General features: G+C 49.9%; 1 protein-coding gene across 1 annotated transcript; it reads left to right on the top strand.

Moving 5' to 3' along the window:
• The first annotated feature begins 10,517 nt into the window (after nt 1–10,517).
• Nucleotides 10,518–17,884, top strand: LOC119861425 (protein Wnt-11b-like). The gene is made up of 5 exons (XM_038416545.2): nt 10,518–10,804; nt 12,029–12,264; nt 14,243–14,520; nt 15,458–15,750; nt 16,970–17,884. Exons 1-5 carry the CDS (start codon nt 10,722–10,724, stop codon nt 17,142–17,144), a joined length of 1,065 nt encoding a protein of 354 aa, XP_038272473.1. The 5' UTR covers nt 10,518–10,721; the 3' UTR covers nt 17,145–17,884.
• Nucleotides 17,885–19,550: the final 1,666 nt, after the last annotated feature.

Genomic DNA, 19,550 nt, shown 5'->3' with positions numbered 1-19,550 from the left:
ACAAGCGGAGAAACCGGTTTTCCCAACAGCCAGGAACTGTTTCTCACCCTGGACCTGGGGCCAGTACCCCCCGAACCCACCCAAGGCTGCCTCCTGGACCCACCAGGTGGAGAAGGGACCTCTGGTGAGTGTACCTTTTAAAATACTATAAAAGGTTTAAAAGCCAGTATGTTTAAAGATTAATTTTCCCTGGCATTCATGGCTCTCCTGGATATACTCCCAAAGCCTTTGCAAAAGGTTTCTGAGGAGGGCAGCCTTATTCCATCCACCATGGTAGGACACTTTACCACTCCAGGCCAGTAACACGTACTTGGGAATCATTGTAGAACAAAGCATTGCAGTGTATGTTTGCTGGTGTTCAAACAACATCCATTCTTTATCTCTCTGTGTTATCCTCAGGAGAGTGATATCATTCACGGTCACCTGGTTGAAATAGGGTGCTTTTCTTAAGGGGACATTCAGAGGTGCCCGTTCTTGCTGGGCTGTTTGCCTATGGCTGAACAGAAATGTTCCCCGCTGTTAGCCACGTGGGGGGAGAGGGAGAAGGCAAAATGCGACCTTGTAACGAAAGCACATTTGCTATGTATGTAATGTTAATAGCAAGGTTTACCATGAAAGAGTGTACCCATTGTTCTATAAAATGTGTCTTTTCAAACATCACTGTCCCTTTTTTTTTCTCCACCAGCTGCATGTGTTTCAAGGATCACAGGATCTTCTCCTTCCCAGAGGCTAGCGAAGATTAGAAGGTGAAAAAAACGCACCCGCGATAAAATGTTCTCTGAGCTCATGCAGTCCTCCCACACTGACAGAGCACAGACGAATGCATGGAGGCAGACAATGTCAGAGTGCAGGAAAGCAAAAAAGGACCGGGAGGAGAGGTGGCGGGCTGAAGAGAGTAAGTGGCGGGCTGAAGAGAGGGCTGAAGCTGAAAGGTGGCGGCAGCATGATGAGAGGAGGCAGGATTCAATGCTGAGGCTGCTGGAGGATCAAACTAATATGCTCCAGCGTATGGTTGAGCTGCAGGAAAGGCAGCAGGAGCACAGACCGCCGCTACAGCCCCTGTGTAACCAACCGCCCTCATCCCCAAGTTCCATAGCCTCCTCACCCAGATGCCCAAGAACGCGTTGGGGAGGCCTCCAGCCACCCAGCCACTCCACCCAGAGAATTGCCCAACTAACAGAAGGCTGGAATTCAATAAGTTTTAAACTTTTAAAGTGCTGTGTGGCCTTGTCCTTCCCTCCTCCACCACCCCTCCTGGGCTACCTTGGTAATTATCCCCCTATTTGTGTGATGAATTAATAAAGAATGCATGAATGTGAAGCAACAATGACTTTATTGCCTCTGCAAGCGGTGATCGAAGGGAGGTGGGGAGGGTGGTTAGCTTACAGGGAAGTAGAGTGAACCAAGGGGCAGGGGATTTCATCAAGGAGAAACAAACAGAACTTTCACACCGTAGCCTGGCCAGTCATGAAACTGGTTTTCAAAGCTTCTCTGATGCGCACCGCACCCTCCTGTGCTCTTCTAACCGCCCTGGTGTCTGTGCTGGTGTCCCAGCATCCAGGCGATTTGCCTCAACCTCCCACCCCGCCATAAACGTTTCCCCCTTACTCTCACAGATATTGTGGAGCGCACAGCAAGCAGTAATAACAGTGGGAATATTGGTTTCGCTGAGGTCTAACCAAGTCAGTAAACTGCACCAGCACGCTTTTAAACGTCCAAATGCACATTCTACCACAATTCTGCACTTGCTCAGCCTGTAGTTGAATAGCTCCTGACTACTCTCCAGGCTGCCTATGTATGGCTTCATGAGCCATGGCATTAAGGAGTAGGCTGGGTCCCAAAGGATAACTATAGGCATTTCAACATCCCCAACGGTTATTTTCTCATCTGGGAAGAAAGTCCCTTCCTGCAGCTTTTGAAACAGACCAGAGTTCCTGAAGATGCGAGCATCATGTACCTTTCCCGGCCATCCCACGTTGATGTTGGTGAAACGTCCCTTGTGATCCACCAGGGCTTGCAGCACTATTGAAAAGTACCCCTTGCGGTTTATGTACTCGCTGGCTTGGTGCTCCGGTGCCAAGATAGGGATATGGCTTCCATCTATGGCCCCACCACAGTTAGGGAATCCCATTGCAGCAAAGCCATCCAGTATGACCTGCACATTTCCCAGGGTCACTACCCTTGATATCAGCAGATCTTTGATTACGTTGGCTACTTGCATCACAGCAGCCCCCACAGTAGATTTGCCCACTCCAAATTGATTCCCGACTGACCGGTAGCTGTCTGGCATTGCAAGCTTCCACAATGCTATTGCCACTCGCTTCTCAACTGTGAGGGTTGCTCTCATCTTGGTATTCTTGCGCCTCAGGGCAGGGGAAAGCAAGTCACAAAGTTCCATGAAAGTGCCCTTACGCATGCAAAAGTTTCACAGCCACTGGGAATCGTCCCAGACCTGCAACACTATGCAGTGCCACCAGTCTGTGCTTGTTTCCCGAGCCCAGAATCGGCATTCCACCGCATGAACCTGCCCTATTAGCACCACGATGCCCACATTGGCAGGGCTAGTGCTTTGAGAGAAGTCTGTGTCCATGTCCTCATCACTCTCGTCACTGCGCTGATGTTGCCTACTTGCCCGGTTTTGCTTTGGCAGGTTCTGGTGCTGCATATACTGCTGGATAATGCATGTGGTGTTTAATGTGCTCCTAATTGCCAAAGTGATCTGAGCGGGCTCCATGCTTGCCGTGGTATGGCGTCTGCACAGAAAAAAGGCGCGGAACGATTGTCTGCTGTTGCCATGACGGAGGGAGGGGCGACTGACGACATGGCTTACAGGGAATTAAAATCAACAAAGGGGGTGGCTTTGCGAGAAACTGAATGGCCGCCTCAAGGATAGAACTCAAAACTGGGTTTAGCAGACTGTCGATTTCACAGAGGAAGGGAGGAGAAAATGAATACAAAACAAATCTGGTCTATTTCTTGTTTTGAGCCACTTCATCTATCTTTATACATCATGCTGGCAGCAGACTCTGCAGTACGACCGCTAGCCATCGTCACCTCCTGGGTGTTCGGCAGAAGACGGTGCAGTATGACTACTGGCCATCGTCTTCTGCTGGCTGCAAATTAAAAGACAGTGCACTGCCGGTAGGACTCAATCACCATGAGACAAAACAAGGGAAATGACCTGGCTGAGTCACTCCCATGTTTGCCCAGGCGCCCAGTTAAAAGAGCACCCAGGACTACGTCGATGACGGCTACCAGTCATACTGCACTGTCTGCTGCCAAAAGGCAATAAACTGCTGCTGTGTAGCAATGCAGTACCATGTCCGCCAGCACCCAGGAGACATACGGTCATGGTTAGCTGAGCGGGCTCCATGCTTGCCATGGTATGGCGTCTGCACAGGTAACTCAAGAAAAAAAGTGCAAAACGATTGTCTGCCCTTGCTTTTACGGAGTGAGGGAGGGAATGGGGGCCTGACGATATGTACTCAGAACCACCAGCGACAATGTTTTAGCCCCATCAGGCACTGGGATTTCTACCCAGAATTCAAATGGGCGGTGGAGACTGCGGGAACTGTGGGATAGCTACTCCCAGTGCAAAGCTCCGGAAGTCGACTGTTGCCTCGGTACTGTGGACACAGTCCGCCAACTACATGCACTTAGAGCATTTGTGTGGGGACACACACACTCGACTGTATAAAAATGCTTTCTACAAAACCGACTTCTATAAATTTGACCTAATTTCGTAGTGTAGACATACCCTGAGAGAGACATACAAGATAATTAACAATGTAGAAGAGGCTGAAGTGCCTGGAATGTGTCCAGGGCAATAAGGAAACCCGGGGCTATGGTATTTCCAGGCTCTCTGAACTCCACTTGGGTCTGTCTGGATTAGGAAATGCACAAGGATACCTTCCAGGGCCTTCCATCAAGGCTTCCTTCACAGGTGAACTTTTCTGCATTGCTGAGTAGGTTTCACTCCCTCTAACAAGGAAATGTGGCCAGCAGACATTGTCAATCATAGCCAATGTCTTAATCTTTCATAAGAAAGAGCAATCAATGGATGGATGGGTTATCCCTTCCCATTATGCTGTATCTTGATTCAAACAGCCAGGAGATGGAGGAAGAAGAGAGGATGCACTGATGTATGTGCTGGAGCTCCATCTAGGTCAGTAGCAGGCAAGCAGAGACAATACCAGTCTGAGAATCAAAGCCATAATAGCTGATTTGTCTCTTTATCTTTCCCATTCTGTTTCTTCTCCCTTCTGGCCATCATCTGGAGCAAGGCAGGGCAGTGAAGAGGGCAAGAAACCTGTCCTGCTTTAGCTGAGACATCACTTGATGTCACTGTTGTGTCTGAGGCTAGTTTTGTAGTGTTCCATGATGACCACACACTAGAAAGGAGTCAGGCAAGGCAAGAAGGGAAGGCAGGAGAAAGTGGCCACTGCTACTTTGTTTGTTCAGATGCTTTGCTGAAAAACATATGGATTTAAAAAATAAATAGGCAGCTTAGCCCCCAGTTCTGGTAAGAGTTTGATCTTTAACGTGGAATTTAGAGCTCCAGAAATACGGGACAGGCCAAATCCTCCAACCAGACTGCATGGCACTTCTTTCTCTCCAAAATGTGCAGCACAAACCTACTTTCACCAGCAGGAAATCTTCCCCATTCAGAGATGCTCAGGGAGGATTTTCCAAGTCCCTACGGCACAGAAAAAGAAATAGCCATTCTCTCCGATACAGAGCACTCAACCCTCTGTTTCAACCTCAGAACCCAAAGCAAGATACTGGCAATGTTCTGTCAGAGAACACATGGTAAATGAAAACTGGTTCTATTTTGTGCCCTGATCTGAGGTGCAGAGATGGACCAGACTCCTCCTCCTCCTGGAACACAGTGAAGCAGAAATCCATATTCAGGAGGGTATCTACTGGCCTCCATATGAAGGGGTCCTTGCAGAGGCATCCCAGCTGTGCCTTTGTTGGGCAGCTGTGTGAAGCAGTTTTCCTCCATTTGACTCTCCCACTCCCCTCCTGGGTCTCTTCTCCCTCCTCTCTGCTGAAATGTCATTCCACAATTTACCAGGTTTGCTGAAAGCCACGTGTTTCTAAACCTAATAATTGGGGAGAGCCCAGGAGCAGAAAAGCTAATGAGATGGAAATCAGCTGATTCAAGCAATAATACAGTATCAGCTAGATTTTCTCTCTTTCTCTTAATTTAAGCCTCTTTTATCTCCCTCTGGGATTTGGGAGAGACCTCATTCCCTCCCCAGTAGGTACCTTCCTCATGGACCATTACTCAGACACAAAGCACTAAATGCCTTTTCATCCCAGGGAAGTAACTGGGGAAGGTCAGCAATCCAAGCTCTGTCATCATTTTGTTTCATGTGATGGAAGTCAAAAGGTGGTCAGGGGGAAGATATAAACTACCTATCTAAGTATGGCCAGTAAAGAGAAGATCCCTTCCATTTAAAGCGGTGATCACAAAACAAGGGAGAGAGTGGAAAAGCCCAAGGCAGAGGTCTTAATTGGGAATATTTCCAAAAGATATTAGCATTTGACTTCACAAGGCTGCTGGCTCCATCACAGCCCATCTGTTCCCGTGGGAATCCTTCCCCTCAACCCTGCTTTGCACCAAGGCATCAAATGAATCTACTGTGGATAAGAGCCCAAGTTAACTCTGCAGTGAAGGCATTCCTTCCTTTATATTTTCCCCACCTCTTTTTGTCTTGCTAAATTCCCTGAGTTTTATATGCATGGTTTTACTCAGTTGTGTACATTTCTCAGCAGGGCCTCACTCACTGTAGCAGTGGAATTCAAGGTGCTGCTTCTGATCCAGGAAGGCTGCTGTGGTTTGGGACCTGCTCTGATCCCCTGCACCAGTGCTGTGGCTGAAATAGTTGAGGTGCTTTAGCTATAATTTTCCCAGTGTGCACTCTGGGGTACTACTAAAGGCAGGAGGGTATTTTATGTGGTGTGCCACATTCTGGAATTCAGTCCATCAGAGCTGGAGCTTCATTGTGCAGTGCAAAGCACATTGCTTTGGTCAAGCATTTGCCTGGCTGGATAATTACTGGTTCTTTTTATGGATGGTATGGGCCAGTGCAGAAGGAAAAGGGTTTATTGTGTTGTGAGACTAACTGCAGCATCATGCTGAGTAAGGTCACGCTGTGGGCAGATGTTTTGGTGATAGGCGTAGAGGAAGTTCAATCAATCAGTTTTAGGGCTGTGTATTGTGTATAGTGTGTCTGTTCTCAGTGTTTGTGTATATATCTTGTGCCAGTGTTATGGATTCTAAAATGATGGTGGAAGCTGCTTTGCAGCCCCTTTCCTTCACACAGCTTCTGGAAAGGTGCTTTAAAGGGATTACATTGGAAATGTTTTTGTTGGCAGCATGCTGAGAGCTCTCCCCAAGCTGGTCTGACACATCCCCGGTAGGTGTCCCCAAGAGGCTCTCCTAATCACACTAAATTTCTGCAGATTGATTCTCATACAGTTATGAAACAATTAGCAGCTCCTAATATCCTAAGCAAGTCAAACAGGTAGAGCAAAGGATTTGTCTCTAGGAAAAGAAAGTGGAAGGAGGTAACACTGAGAAGTCAATGGCCAGTAGCAGGACTTTCCCACATTCAATCAGATTCTGAGGAATCCCTATGCTGAGTTTCAGGAGGGGACTCACTGGGGAGCCCAAAATCCTAGCCCCAGATACAAAAGAGGGGATCTTTGGGCTTCTCTCATTTACTTTCCGCCCCCTTTAAGGTGGGGATTTAGCTTGCTTTTATTAGTAACACGGGCCAGAGCTGGTGCTTTTGGCCGTAATTTGGCCCCACATGTCTCTGCCTTTCCCAGGGGGCTGGATTCTCCCTGCTGGTGAGGCTTAGTGAGATGGTCTCTATGTTTTTGATTGACTTATATATTTGGATAGTCCTGCTGTTTAAACGGGGGGTGGGTATTGCCACTGAGCTACACTGTAGGTAACCTGGAGACTGGGGTCACAGCAGAGGGAAGGGGGTGCCCAGGTCTCTAGTCCTCACTAGATCCAAGGGGTGGGGGGAATGTATAAATACAATGTATTTTTAAAACATCTTTCAAACAAGGCAGAAGTTGGGCTCCAAGATCTGCCCCCAGAAATAATGATCCATTCAAGGCATGGCACTGATAATTGCCAACCGGTTGCATCGTTGAGCTATTTCCTCCTATTTAATATGCAAAGAAATATCCAGGAGTTTGATGTGTTGCTCACTGTCCCCACCCTTGTATTTTTGTCCATGATAAAAAGATGGTGAAGGGGAAATTTTCCATCCTCTACATGACCCATATACAGGCCAGAACATGGCCCCATTGACAGAGATACTCTGAGTTTCTATGCTGCAGCCAATGTATACATGCTGCAATCCTAAATTGCTTAACTCCGAAATCTCCTTTCAGGAAGAATGCAAAACATTTACCAGGCAATCTAATGGGACATCGACACCTGCTGCTTTTATCTCCATTTAAAGTCTTTGTACCACAAGGTCATGAGTATATGAATCCATAGTAGTAATGCTCTAATGCATCATTGAGCTATCTTACAATACCTGGCCCACAATGGACACCTGTGACAAGGTGTGGGTCAGAGGAAGTGGGGTCAGGAGAGAAGGAGAGGGCAAAAGGGCTGAAAACACAAAGCAAGTATTTGAGAAGAGTTGCAGGATCATTTTATCTTACAGAGCAAAAAGCCAAGAAGAGCAACCCTTGACTTCGTGCCCTATTGCCACTGGCTCTGATGTTCACACCAACTGTTAAACCATGCATAATGCTGTTTCCATCATTTCTAAACTTATTCCAGAGCCACAATGATGTCAGCCCTGGAGTAAAACACTTAAAGGCAACAGTGGCCACTGGATTATTAAGAACAAATACAATGGAACACAGGGCTGGGGACTAGGAACTGTCAGAGTTCAGTTCCCGTTCTCAGTGTGGCATTGGCCAAATCCCTCAAGGAGACACCATCAACTTGAAATTCAATCAGTTAAAAAAAAATTTACAAGTAGTTTCAACCTTGCCTGAGCTAATTTGTAAAGCCATCTCTTGGTTCTCCTCCTTCAAATCCCTCAAGGTTTGACCTTGGGAAATGCACCCATTAATCATGGCTAGATTGAGGGACATGTGGGGAGAGCAGATATTCTTTATTTATGAGCAAACACATATTTAATTTATTCAGAACCATCAAGCTGTGCACATAGTAATCTTGAGTTCTTGTTATTGTCACCCTCACCTTCCCTTCCCTTCTACTGCTTGCATACTGTAAACAGTAACTTCTGGATAAGGACTTCTCCTTGTGTGTGTGTCCCCCCCACCAATGCACAAACAATAAATATTAACAACTCAGCTCCTACATCGGCTGCTGAACCTCCCTGCCAATCTCAGAGGTTTTACTGCCACACTGTCCTATTTTTGTAACCCATTTGTCTCAGCAAAGTCCCACTCAAACTAGAGAAGGAAGGCCCAGATCCCATCTCCCATTGGTTTCAACTATTTAAATGGATTCAGATGATTTCAAGGACCTCTGAGGATCTGGCCCTAATTGACTACACAGTGGAAGGTGGAAAACTGAAGATTCACAAAGTGCTGTCAAGTCAATTAACTCAAAAGTTCGGCTTTCTCCCCCCCCCCCCCAATCTGTCACCTCTAGGAGGTGTAATTTAGAACTACCCTAGGTAAAGCAAATCATTCCATTGAATGTGAATACAATGTAAATCGGCAGCAGCAATTTAACCTGGCTCCTCTCCTCTTCCTATTTGCAACATGATCGGATGATGTTTAAAAAAAAAATTGAATTGTACAGAGTTTAATCATAGAAGTAACAGACAGATTATCAAGGGGTGCGAAATTCAGTTTAGGATCGGATGGCATAAGGAACACATAATCTGCAATCTCCCCCATTGGGGGTAAAAAGTTGAGGGGCCAAAGTACAGACATTGAGATATGAGGGTATGTTGTTCATATAATGGCTATGTTCAGGTGTAGAATATAATGAGTGGATAGGATGATGAGGATGGATCTACCCTCATTTAGTGAGATTTAACATTCAATGAGTTTATGGGTTACTAATACTTAATCGTCTCCCCTTCCAGGCAGCTCAGTAATCCTAAATATTTGTAAACTGTTTGCAAATGCAAGGCGCTATGGAAGGGCTAAGCAGTGGCTGGCAGTGGATTCACTGGCTGGCTCTCCCACAAGCAGAGGCCGCCACGCTCCGGCTGTTCGCACCCCTTGGTCAATCCCATGGGTGGTTTGCAAGCCAGGAGGGTTGGGAGTTTGAAGCAGCGGGGTAACTTTACTGGCCTTTGCGCTAATCTGCGGGGGCTTGTTCCAGAGCCGCCTGGGAGCGGGGACCGGGCAGTGCAACGGGGCTCCCCTTGGTTTTGGGGACGAACCCCTCGTGAGCTCCTAGCAGGACAGCGCCCCCAGTTGATTGCCTTGATTCACAGCAATTCACATGCAGATAAGCCGGAGCCGCCCAGTTCTCATTTCAAAGCGCCTCTTCAAAGGGGTAGCCAGCCCCTCGCTACTCCCCTGGGAAGTGGAGATTGACACAGTCTCAACACCTCTGAGAACTGCCTGAAATATTTGTCTGACGCTATTTAAATGTGCGGGGGGGTGTTAATGCAACCAGGGCCTGGCCAGAGAGAGACCCCTCTGCGAGATCAGCTCCGTGCAGTGCCGTGAGATCCCGGGCCAGCCCGCAGGAGAGCAGCCCCCAGGGGCAGCGTTGGGGAAGGCTGGCCCCGGGCACAGCCAGGGGGCCCCATCCCCTGATCGGCCGGGAAAGTGCAGTGGCCGCGAGTCAGTCCCCAAGCTCTGCGCCCCAACAGTCCCACCCCCCGGCCAGGCTCTGCGGCCGCCCCAACCCCACCCAGGCCGGGCCCTGTGCCCCCCAAGCCCGCACCCCCCGTCCGGGCTCTGCGCCCCCCACTAGAGCCGGGCCCTGTGGCCCCCAAGCCCGCACCCCCCGTCCGGGCTCTGCGCCCCCCACTAGAGCCGGGCCCTGTGGCCCCCAAGCCCGCACCCCCCGTCCGGGCTCTGCGCCCCCCACTAGAGCCGGGCCTTGTGCCCCCCCCAAGCCCGCACCCCCCGTCCGGGCTCTGCGCCCCCCCAAGCCCGCACCCCCCGCCTGGGCTCTGCGCCCCCCACTAGAGCCGGGCCCTGTGGCCCCCCCAAGCCCGCACCCCCCGTCCGGGCTCTGCGCCCCCCACTAGAGCCGGGCCCTGTGGCCCCCAAGCCCGCGCCCCCCGCCTGGGCTCTGCGCCCCCCATTAGAGCCGGGCCTTGTGCCCCCCCCAAGCCCGCACCCCCCGTCCGGGCTCTGCGCCCCCCCAAGCCCGCGCCCCCCGCCTGGGCTCTGCGCCCCCCACCCCCAGGGCCCGGTTCTCTCCTGGGCATTGCCGCTGCCCCGTTCTCGTTGACTCTGGGTAGCCCCGGGACACCTGGCCGGGCCCTGGGGCGGGGGCTCGGCGGCCTTTCCGGGGGAGGGGCGGGTGGTGTGGCTTTGACACGAAGCTGCGAACGGCCCCGCGTGTCCGGCCGGGAGCGGAGCCGCCGTGTGAATGGCCCCCGAAACTCCCATTGTCCGTCCCCCCGGGGGGGGGGCCGCGCCCGGGCGCTTTAAGAGCCGGGGGCTGCCGGCCGCCCCCCAGCCCTGCTCCTGAACTCGCCTCGCTCCTCTCCTGAGCGCCGCCCGCTCCTGCGATGGGCTCGAGCTTCCCCGCCCCGCTGCGGCTCACCCTGGCGCTGCTCTGGCAGCTGGGGCTCTCCGCGGCGATCCAGTGGCTGTAAGTTGCTCCTCGGGGCGGGGGCGCGGGGCTGCAGCCCATGGCAACCACCCCTCCCGCGGCAGCTGAGAGATGCCCGGCCCGGGGCTCCCCAGCTCAGCTGGAAAATCCCTGTTCCCTAAACTGCTGCCTGGGCTAACCCACCTGGGGACAGGGCTGGCTTGGCCACCCTTCCGGGGGAGCCGGCTCCCTTTCCCTGTCCTCTGCCATCCAGGCAGTCCAGCTCCTCGGCCTTTCCCCCTGGGACAGGGACGCTTTCTGTGCGCCACTGTTCCCTTGCGGGATTTTAAACTCAACACAGCCATCCCTTCGGGGCCATCCCTTTCCCCTTCTGGCCATCTAGCCACTGCCTGGCTTGGGGCTAGCATGGAAGGATTTTCAGTCGTGCTTTTTAAGTGGCATCTCAAATCAGTCTGACATTTGCCTCTCAGGATACAAGTGTTAGCTGGTCTTTGTACCTGCTTAGTTCCCTAAATTCCACCCATAGCAATAATGGGCCACGTGCGGCCTTGGATGGGTGAGAGCCTCCATTGTATGTATGAATAAATACAAGATGCACACGTGTGTGGTGGTTTGTAGCCCAATTTGCAGAAGTTCTGGGCACCAACACTATTGTAAATCAATGGAAGCTGTGGCTGCTCATTCCTTTGAAAATCAGGCCCTGTGTGTCTATGTAACAAACATGTGCACTAGAGACATACAGTTTAAACCCCACACACTGTTCACACTTATTCCCTACACAGTAGTAGGGAATGCCTCTAAGGGTGGAGTGCCATCAGGACAACTCAAAGCACTGACAAAGGCAGGATGGACTAGCTTCCCAAGTGCGCTGCCCTACAATGTACCTCAATCTGGAGCGGGGGCCTCTAGGCCCAGAGAGGAGTTTAGCTGTCAGGTCTATTCAGTCCAGGTGCGTCTGCTGAGGATGCCAACAAAAGGATGCAATTAGTACCAGCTATGTTTGTTTTAACAATGCTGATTCCAGGCCTGAGACCCACCACCTCTTTTCATGTGGGGACCACTGAACAGCTGTCACTGATTTGGACCGTAACCAGATTCCTGATCTAGAGGTGAAAAGCCCGGTATCCAGTTACCAATACTCAACACATGGCTCATCTCTCCTCCTCTCCACCCCAGTAACATCCCTGGTCACAACAAGAGTGGGCTGGCCTGGATTCTCTACCCCTGTCTCACTCATTTATAGTAATTCCTCTTTCATGACAGAGGGCTGATGGTGAATGGCAGCAGGGTAGCCTGGAACGAGACCCAGCACTGTAAGATATTGGATGGGCTAGTCCCAGACCAATTGCAGCTGTGCCGAAGAAACCTGGAGCTCATGCATAGCATTGTACATGCAGCCAAAGAGACCAAGGGAGTCTGCCAGAAAACGTTCTCGGACATGAGGTGGAACTGCTCTTCCATTGAATATGCACCCAATTTCACCCCTGACCTCATGAAAGGTAAAGGAAGCTCTGCTATATCATCTGGCATTTCTATACTCTGCTTGTCTAGGCACTGTAGTTTTTCATTCTCCTGCAAAATTCACATGCAAAATTCCCATTGTAGTCAATGGGCCATATTCTGTTGTCAGATACTCTGGAGTAACCATACTGAAGTCACTAGAGATGTACAGAATTTACACCGGTGTAACTGAGATCAGAGTCTGGCCTGGAGCGTGCAGAGACTGCAGGATGCAGTCTCAAAGCTAGTTCTCAGTCTGGGTGACTGACATTAACTTCCACATCAAAAAAAGAGCAATTGCTGGAGACCCCCAAACTAGAAGGGGAAAGTTAATCCCAGGGGAAAGTGAAGAACAGAACAAAACAGGGTGAAAAAAGATGGCACTAAGAATAGAATCAGAATGAGATGCAGATGGGAGGGGGCACAAAGGAAGTATATTTTCTTTTATACCTGGTTTTGTCCAGTTGCTATTGACTCAGAGCAGGAATTTTGCATTCTTGCTCCTGTGAAAGGAATTACTGGCTAGAGCAGGGGTGGGCAAACTTTTTGGCCCGAGGGCCACATCGGGGTTGCAAAACTATATGGAGGGGTGGGTAGGGAAGGCTGTGCCGCCCCAAACAGCCTGGCTCCTGCCCCCATCCGCCCTTCCCACTTCCTGCCCTCTGACTGTCCCCTGTCAGAACCCCCGACCCATCCAACCTCCCCCCCCCGGCTCCTTGTCCCCTGACTGCCTGCTCCTGGGACCCCCCCCAACTGCCCCCCCGGACCCCACCCCCTATCCAACTGCCCCAACCCCTATCCACACCCCCACCCCCTGACAGTCCCCCCGGGACTCCCACACCTATCCAATCCCCCATTCCCTGTCCCCTGACTGCCCCTGACTATCCCTATCCACACCCCTGCCCCTAACCACCTCCCGGGACCTCACCTCCTATCCAACCCCCCCTGCTCCCTGTCCCCTGACTGCTCCCCAGGACCTCCTGCCCCTTATCCAACCCCCCTGCTCTCCACCCTCTTACCGTGCCGCTCAGAGCAGCAGGAGCTTGCAGCCGCACGGCCCAGCTGGAGCCAGCCACGCGGCCCAGAGCACTGGCTGCGTGGGGAGCTGAGACAGCGGGGGAGGGGGGACAACAGGGGAGGGGCTGGGGACTAGCCTCCCAGGCTAGGAGTTCAAGGGCTGGGAAGGATGGTCCTGCAGGCCGGATATGGCCCGTGAGCCATAGTTTGCCCACCTCTGGGTTGGGGGGGGGAGTAAGCTTTTTGGAAGGAACTGATAGGGCCCTGTCTCCCTAAGCGATACTAAGTGATAGGGCTCTGGTCTTAATGGGGGAGGGTGCTGCTATAATAGAAATAATACATCTGTCAGAGAAGATGTACTTGAGGGGTTAAAGTTCATCATTGAGTAAACCATCCTGGATTCTGTTTCTGGAGCTGCAGCTGTTTTGCTGTGTGACTTTACAAGTCGCTCTCACTCACTGTACTTCATTTTCCCTTTCTGTGGAATGGGGAGAATAATACTGACCTACACCACAGTTTTGTGACGAGTTTGTGAGATTTCACTAGAGAGAGTGTGCGCTTGCATGCATGCTCTGAGATCCTTGGGTGAAAAGAGCTGTAGAAAACCAAGTTACTAATTGTAAACAGCACTGCTCTCTCAAAGGACCCGTGTAATAAGGCTGAAGAGAGCGAGCCACTGCTCACTCTGGAGCCCAAATCAGTGTTGCCTGGAGCATCAGCCAAAAGGAAACGATTCCCTCATGCTCCCTCTCCCCAGGTCCTGAATTCTGATAGCTGCAGCTATCACTGTGCTGAGATCCTTGTGAAACATACAGTTGGCATCAAATGAATGAGAGGTGTGGATGATTCTGAAGAGTACATGGTGATTTTCTCTGTATGAAGAAAGCTCGATGGCACTAGGAATCACGTTGGTGTTTCTGGGATTCAGGACTCTCTGGGATTGTTCCTTTTTCTTCACAGGGACCAGGGAATCTGCGTTTGTCTATGCATTGGCTGCTGCTGCTGTCAGTCATTCCATCGCCCGGGCCTGTGCCTCAGGGGAACTACCTATCTGTTCCTGTGGATCTGTCCCATCTGAGGTGCCTGGGCCTGGCTTCAGGTGGGGTGGCTGTGGGGACAACCTCCGCTATGGCCTCCAGATGGGTTCTGCCTTTGCTGATGGTCCCATGAAGTCCAGCAAGGCAGGAGGACAAGCCACCAGGCTTATGAATTTACATAACAATGCAGTGGGCCGACAGGTGGGTATGGTCACTGGCCACAAAAAATGGCAAGACAGCCACAACCAGGGCACCTCTTTTAAGAAATAACTGGTTATATTGGCTGAGTTGCAGAGGAGGGCTGCAGCCTCTTGCCAGATTATTGGGAGACCACACCTGAATAAATTGGAGAGGCAATCGATGGGTTAAAGTAACTTTATAATGACCCATGCACGCAAACACCTGCCTTACATAAACAGGGCGGAGCCCTTGTCTTGCTAACCTCCAGGGAGATAATTGCTGGCTATTTATATCTTCCCAGTGGTACATTGAGATCCATCCTGACTTTGAACCGGCTTTACCCCAGGACCTAACCTGCTATATTAAAAACTGCATGTTCTTCTGTAGGTCTCTGTAGACCTCCACTCCTGGTAGCTGATGGACCTGTGGTGACCAAACATAACCCAACCAAGGGCCTTGCTGACAATTTGCCATGAGCCCACCTAATATGCAAAAATGGAGCAAATAGCAGCCACCCCTCCTGCTTAATACTATGGAAGGATGGCATGCAGAGACTACAGGTCTCCATACATAGCCAGGCTACTTGGAGCAAGGTGGGAAACTGCCCACAGCACATCCCTGAATTAATGAGGGGAAACTTCAGGCCCCATTGCAAACTTATGGATGGCACTGGTCCCAAAGACTACCCTCTTATTACAGGGACAGAAAACCATAGTAATTGAACCCTTGTATTCCCTGTTAGTCTTGATGCAGGATTTCATATTTGGTAACACAGGAAAGCATCCCCCATAAGTACTAAGTGAGATAAGGCCTCCTGAGTGCCAATGACTAGCCATGCTTTCTTATATCCTGAAGCCTCCTGTAGGTGCTCTTCAGAGATCTTCTTGGGATGTGTGGGCTGTGGCAGGGAAGGATGAATCCCAGCTTTGGGTTCCTTACTGATTTTATTTCTTTCCAGGTATTGATTGACTCCTTGGAGACCAAGTGTAAATGCCATGGTGTTTCTGGCTCCTGCTCAGTTAAGACCTGTTGGAAGGGGCTGCAAGGTTTGAGTGAAATAGCCTCTGACCTCAAATCCAAGTACCTGGCAGCCACCAAGGTGACCCACCGGCACATGGGGACCAGAAAGCAGCTGGTGCCCAAAGAACTGGACATCAGGCCAGTGAGAGAGGCTGAGCTGGTTTATCTAGTCAGTTCTCCAGACTACTGCACAAAGAATCCCAAACTGGGGTCTCTGGGGACTCAGGACAGGTAAGGACCAGCTACAGATGCTGTAGCTTCCTTATGTTATAACTCTCCCTCTGATATAAGGGGCTCTCATTCTACCTCTGCAGTCCAACCTAGAAACACTCTCTCTAAATCCCTTCTTGTCTGAATGATGTAATCTCTGCTATAACACACACAACATGTCCCACTGCCAGCTTGACTGTAAGTGCATAGGGAGGCTGTAATTGCAAGAGGCTCTGAAATCTCCCTGCATCAGTTTTAATAAACTCCCTAGCCCCTCTCTTGTCACGCACACCCTACCACAGGCAAACCTTGTAACCATGTAACTCGATGCAGACTTGAAGGCAGTTTGAGGGAGGGGAGAGGATGCAAAAAGTGGAGAGAAGCCCCTTCTCATATGGTATGGTCTTATAAGGGGCCTCCTAGATTGGGCCCCATCCATCTTATTCTATTTGTTCCACTAGAGCTGATACTAAACCTTGGAGTGTTTTGTTGGGAGGAAGCATTTGCCAGTTAGATGGCAGACCCAGCAAGTGTGGGGATTCCCATGAAACCCTAGCAGCTTGTTTATCTCCCATGGGTACAAGATGGTAGGTGCCCCCATATTCAGGATTCAGCTGTAAAGGCAATGGAAAGTCCAGTAGATTCAACTAGTCCATTCCACAGCCCAGCCCTGCTGCCTGGCATATGAACCTGCTATTCTAGTTGTTCTCAAAACTTTTGTACTGGTGACCCTTTTCACATAGCAAACCGCTGAGTGTGACCCCCCCCCCCCCCGCCTTATAAATTAAAAACACTTTTTTTTTGTATATTTAACACCATTATAATTCTGGAGGCAAAGCGGGCTTTAGGGTGGAGGCTGACAGCTTGCAACCCCCCATGTAATAACCTTGCAACCCCCTCCCCCAAGGGGTCCCAATGCCCATTTTGAGAACCCCAGTGCAATTCAATGGGTGGAGTCAGAAGCATTTACCCACCCCACCCTGATGAGTCATGAGGAGAATGATCCTCCAGTCTAAACTCTTCCATAGTCCTTCCTGCATCAAACTGCTCATCATTCCAGTGTCCCTCAGGGAGAAACAGCTGCTCCCAAACTATTCTCTGGTGCCATGTATGTCTTTCCCTGGAAGCTGAGCAAATTGTTTCCTAGATTGACCCATCTCAACTCTTATGCCATAACTAGCACCTGTGCCATCACATCCCTAAATCCCCTCAATGCCCTCATCTTCTTCCACTTTGGCAGGCAATGCAACAAGACCTCTGTGGGCAGTGACAGCTGTAACCTGATGTGCTGTGGGCGTGGCTACAATGCTTACACTGAGAGTGTGGTGGAGAGATGCCAGTGCAAATACTATTGGTGCTGCTATGTGATGTGCAAGAAGTGCCAGCGGACAGTAGAGAGATACGTGTGCAAGTAATGCAGGAGGCCCTGGAGCAGCCCATGCACTGAGAAAGCACTAAAGAACCTATGCTCCGAGACACTCCAGAGCATGGCTGGATATTTAATTAATCACAGGGGAAGCTGTAAGCTTTGGCTAGAAAGGGGGCCATAGTGGAAATCCTCATATTGGCATTATCCAGGAAAACACACATTTTTGGGGAAAAGGCCAGGCTTGATGTCTTTAGCCTCACCCCTTCCAGAGCAAGACAAACAGCTGCCTCCTGGGGCTGATCTGGTTTGTTCCAATTCTCAACCTCCAGCTGGGGACAAATAATTTATCACCCTGAATGCATGGATCTCTTTCTCCCCTGAGTTGCCAGCAGCCATTATCTCTTTGTGGGAAGCTTTTGAAGGGGGCCTGAAAGCCAGGAGTGATGGATGGAAACGGGTGTGGGGAGAGACAAGAATGAATGCAGGGGAAGAAAGAAGTGCTGCTGCTGAATAAACATGCTGAGGAAATTGTGGGCATACACTTTTGGGGTGGCCACCAGATGCTCCAATTTCAAGACAGGTACATGTTCATTGTCTTCTGCAGCATCACACTTTCTCTCTAACATTAGGATCAGGCTTGGGTGTAGGCTCGTCTCTGACCACTTAATTGCTCCTGGAGAAAGATCTCTACCACCCTCTCCACTATCAGTGAGATCCATTCCTCTGTCCTTTCATACCAATGAGAGAGAGAAAGAAAGAAAGAAAGAGATATTCTAATATCATGGTGATGGACATGCTACAAAAACTGAGACAAAAGAAAGGCCCATAGGGGATGTGGGGGGAAATAGGGGGATGGAAAGCGCTATTGAACTTCAGCATGAACCAGTGGGGTCTTGGTAAGGACCAGGCCCGACGCTTCTGCCCCCAAGCTCACACCTGTGAGGTGGAGAAGCCAGTAAATTGGGTGGCACGTTCTCATTCTCACATCCTTTTCTCCCCTTCTCCCTTGCTCCTCCACACCAAGGGTGGCAGCCTATCTGCCTGCCGGTCTCTGACAGTGAATACTGAGTACATTGGCTCCAGGGCCCCTTTGTAGGGTTTGGAGATGAGACTGAATCTTTTGATTTCTGCTTATTTATTTGGTGCTCTAATAAATTTGTTAGTTTCTAAGGTGCCATAAGTACTCCTGTTCTTTTTGTAGATACAGACTAACACGGCTGTTACTGTGAAACCTTTTAAATAAATATGTTCGTATCTCTGCCAATGATGGCCCTAAGCCTCATGTTACCCAGGAAGGCTCCCCACTCTGCACACTCCCCCCGCCCCAGAACTCAGCTGGCCACAGAAGGGATGAGGCAATGCTGTGTCCTCTCTTCGCCTGGTAAAGGGACTGCAAAGCAGACATGCTGCATCCTTTCAGGAGATGAAATTGAAGAGTGGCTTTATAGTTTAAAGAGAAAGGATGTTTATTTCCATTTGAAGATGCTTTTTTCCCCTCCTTCTGTATCTCCTCTTGTACTGATTCCATACTGCATTTGGCTGTTGTAGCCAGACACAGGTTTCCCTATGTGCACATAACAAGCTATGGAACATTTTTCTGGGTTGCTGCAGATCTAATCTCCCAGCAAAGCACCCACTCTTCTGGGATTTATTCCTAGTAGCAGAGAGCTTGAGTCTGGGGAAATGATCCCTGAGTTGTTTCTGATCTTTATAAATCATGGTTCAAACTGACCTCTGTGAGAGCTGGCAGCTGGAGGAGAGGTCAAAAGTGAGAGTGACTTTCAAATGGACTGACTTTCTCTCTCCTCCCCCTGTTGTCTGTGGGTCACACTTAAGCTAGTGCTGGCCCCGAGAGCTTCAGTTCTCTCAGAACACACATCAAAGCCAAGATGAAAGCAGAGAGACACCAGCTGCAGCTTTCACAGATTCCTCTTCCTCTGACTGTAAGGGGAAGAATTTTTCTTTTTTCTAAAAGGCAATATGCTTGGGACATCTGTAGGGTGGGGCATGCTTGTAAACTTGATCAAAATTCTAGGGCAAAGTTCTTGTGGCCCTGAGGATTCTGTGGCAGCTGCTGATACATTTATTTTTTTTAAATTGTGGGTTTTTAATTTAATTAAATATGGAAATGAATAATTCTATTGCTTTGCTTCACTCTCTCGTGTCATGGAATCTGTTCTAACACTTTATTGTACCCAGCCTCTAAATGTTAATGTGCTGCAGGTTTTGTATTGATAATGAAAAGCTGCATCTAGGCAGAGATCTGGAGGCAGTTTGAGATAAGCAGATGTGCTAGAAGTTAAAATGATCAGAGGTGAAATAGCTAACTGTTTACAATGAAATGCATATAATTAGATTTAACAACTATTGTTTCAGACAATCTGCAGCCTCAGGCAGATATCTGCATCAGCTATGCTTAGGCCCTATGTAGGTAGTTTTCTTCACAGCTGCG

Source organism: Dermochelys coriacea, chromosome 9, assembly GCF_009764565.3.
Source record: "Dermochelys coriacea isolate rDerCor1 chromosome 9, rDerCor1.pri.v4, whole genome shotgun sequence".
Taxonomy (NCBI): Eukaryota; Metazoa; Chordata; order Testudines; family Dermochelyidae; genus Dermochelys; species Dermochelys coriacea.
Note: the sequence above shows the minus strand (reverse complement) of the source record. Positions and strands in the feature narration are given on the sequence as shown.

What these genes read in the sequence shown, in the direction of transcription:
- LOC119861425 (XM_038416545.2), top strand. Translation starts at nt 10,722, where the DNA reads ATGGGCTCGAGCTTCCCCGCCCCGCTGCGGCTCACCCTGGCGCTGCTC. An exon ending in TCCGCGGCGATCCAGTGGCT is followed by an intron (nt 10,805 to 12,028) that starts GTAAGTTGCTCC and finishes CTTTCATGACAG; the next exon opens with AGGGCTGATGGTGAATGGCA. An exon ending in TCTCTGGGGACTCAGGACAG is followed by an intron (nt 15,751 to 16,969) that starts GTAAGGACCAGC and finishes CCACTTTGGCAG; the next exon opens with GCAATGCAACAAGACCTCTG.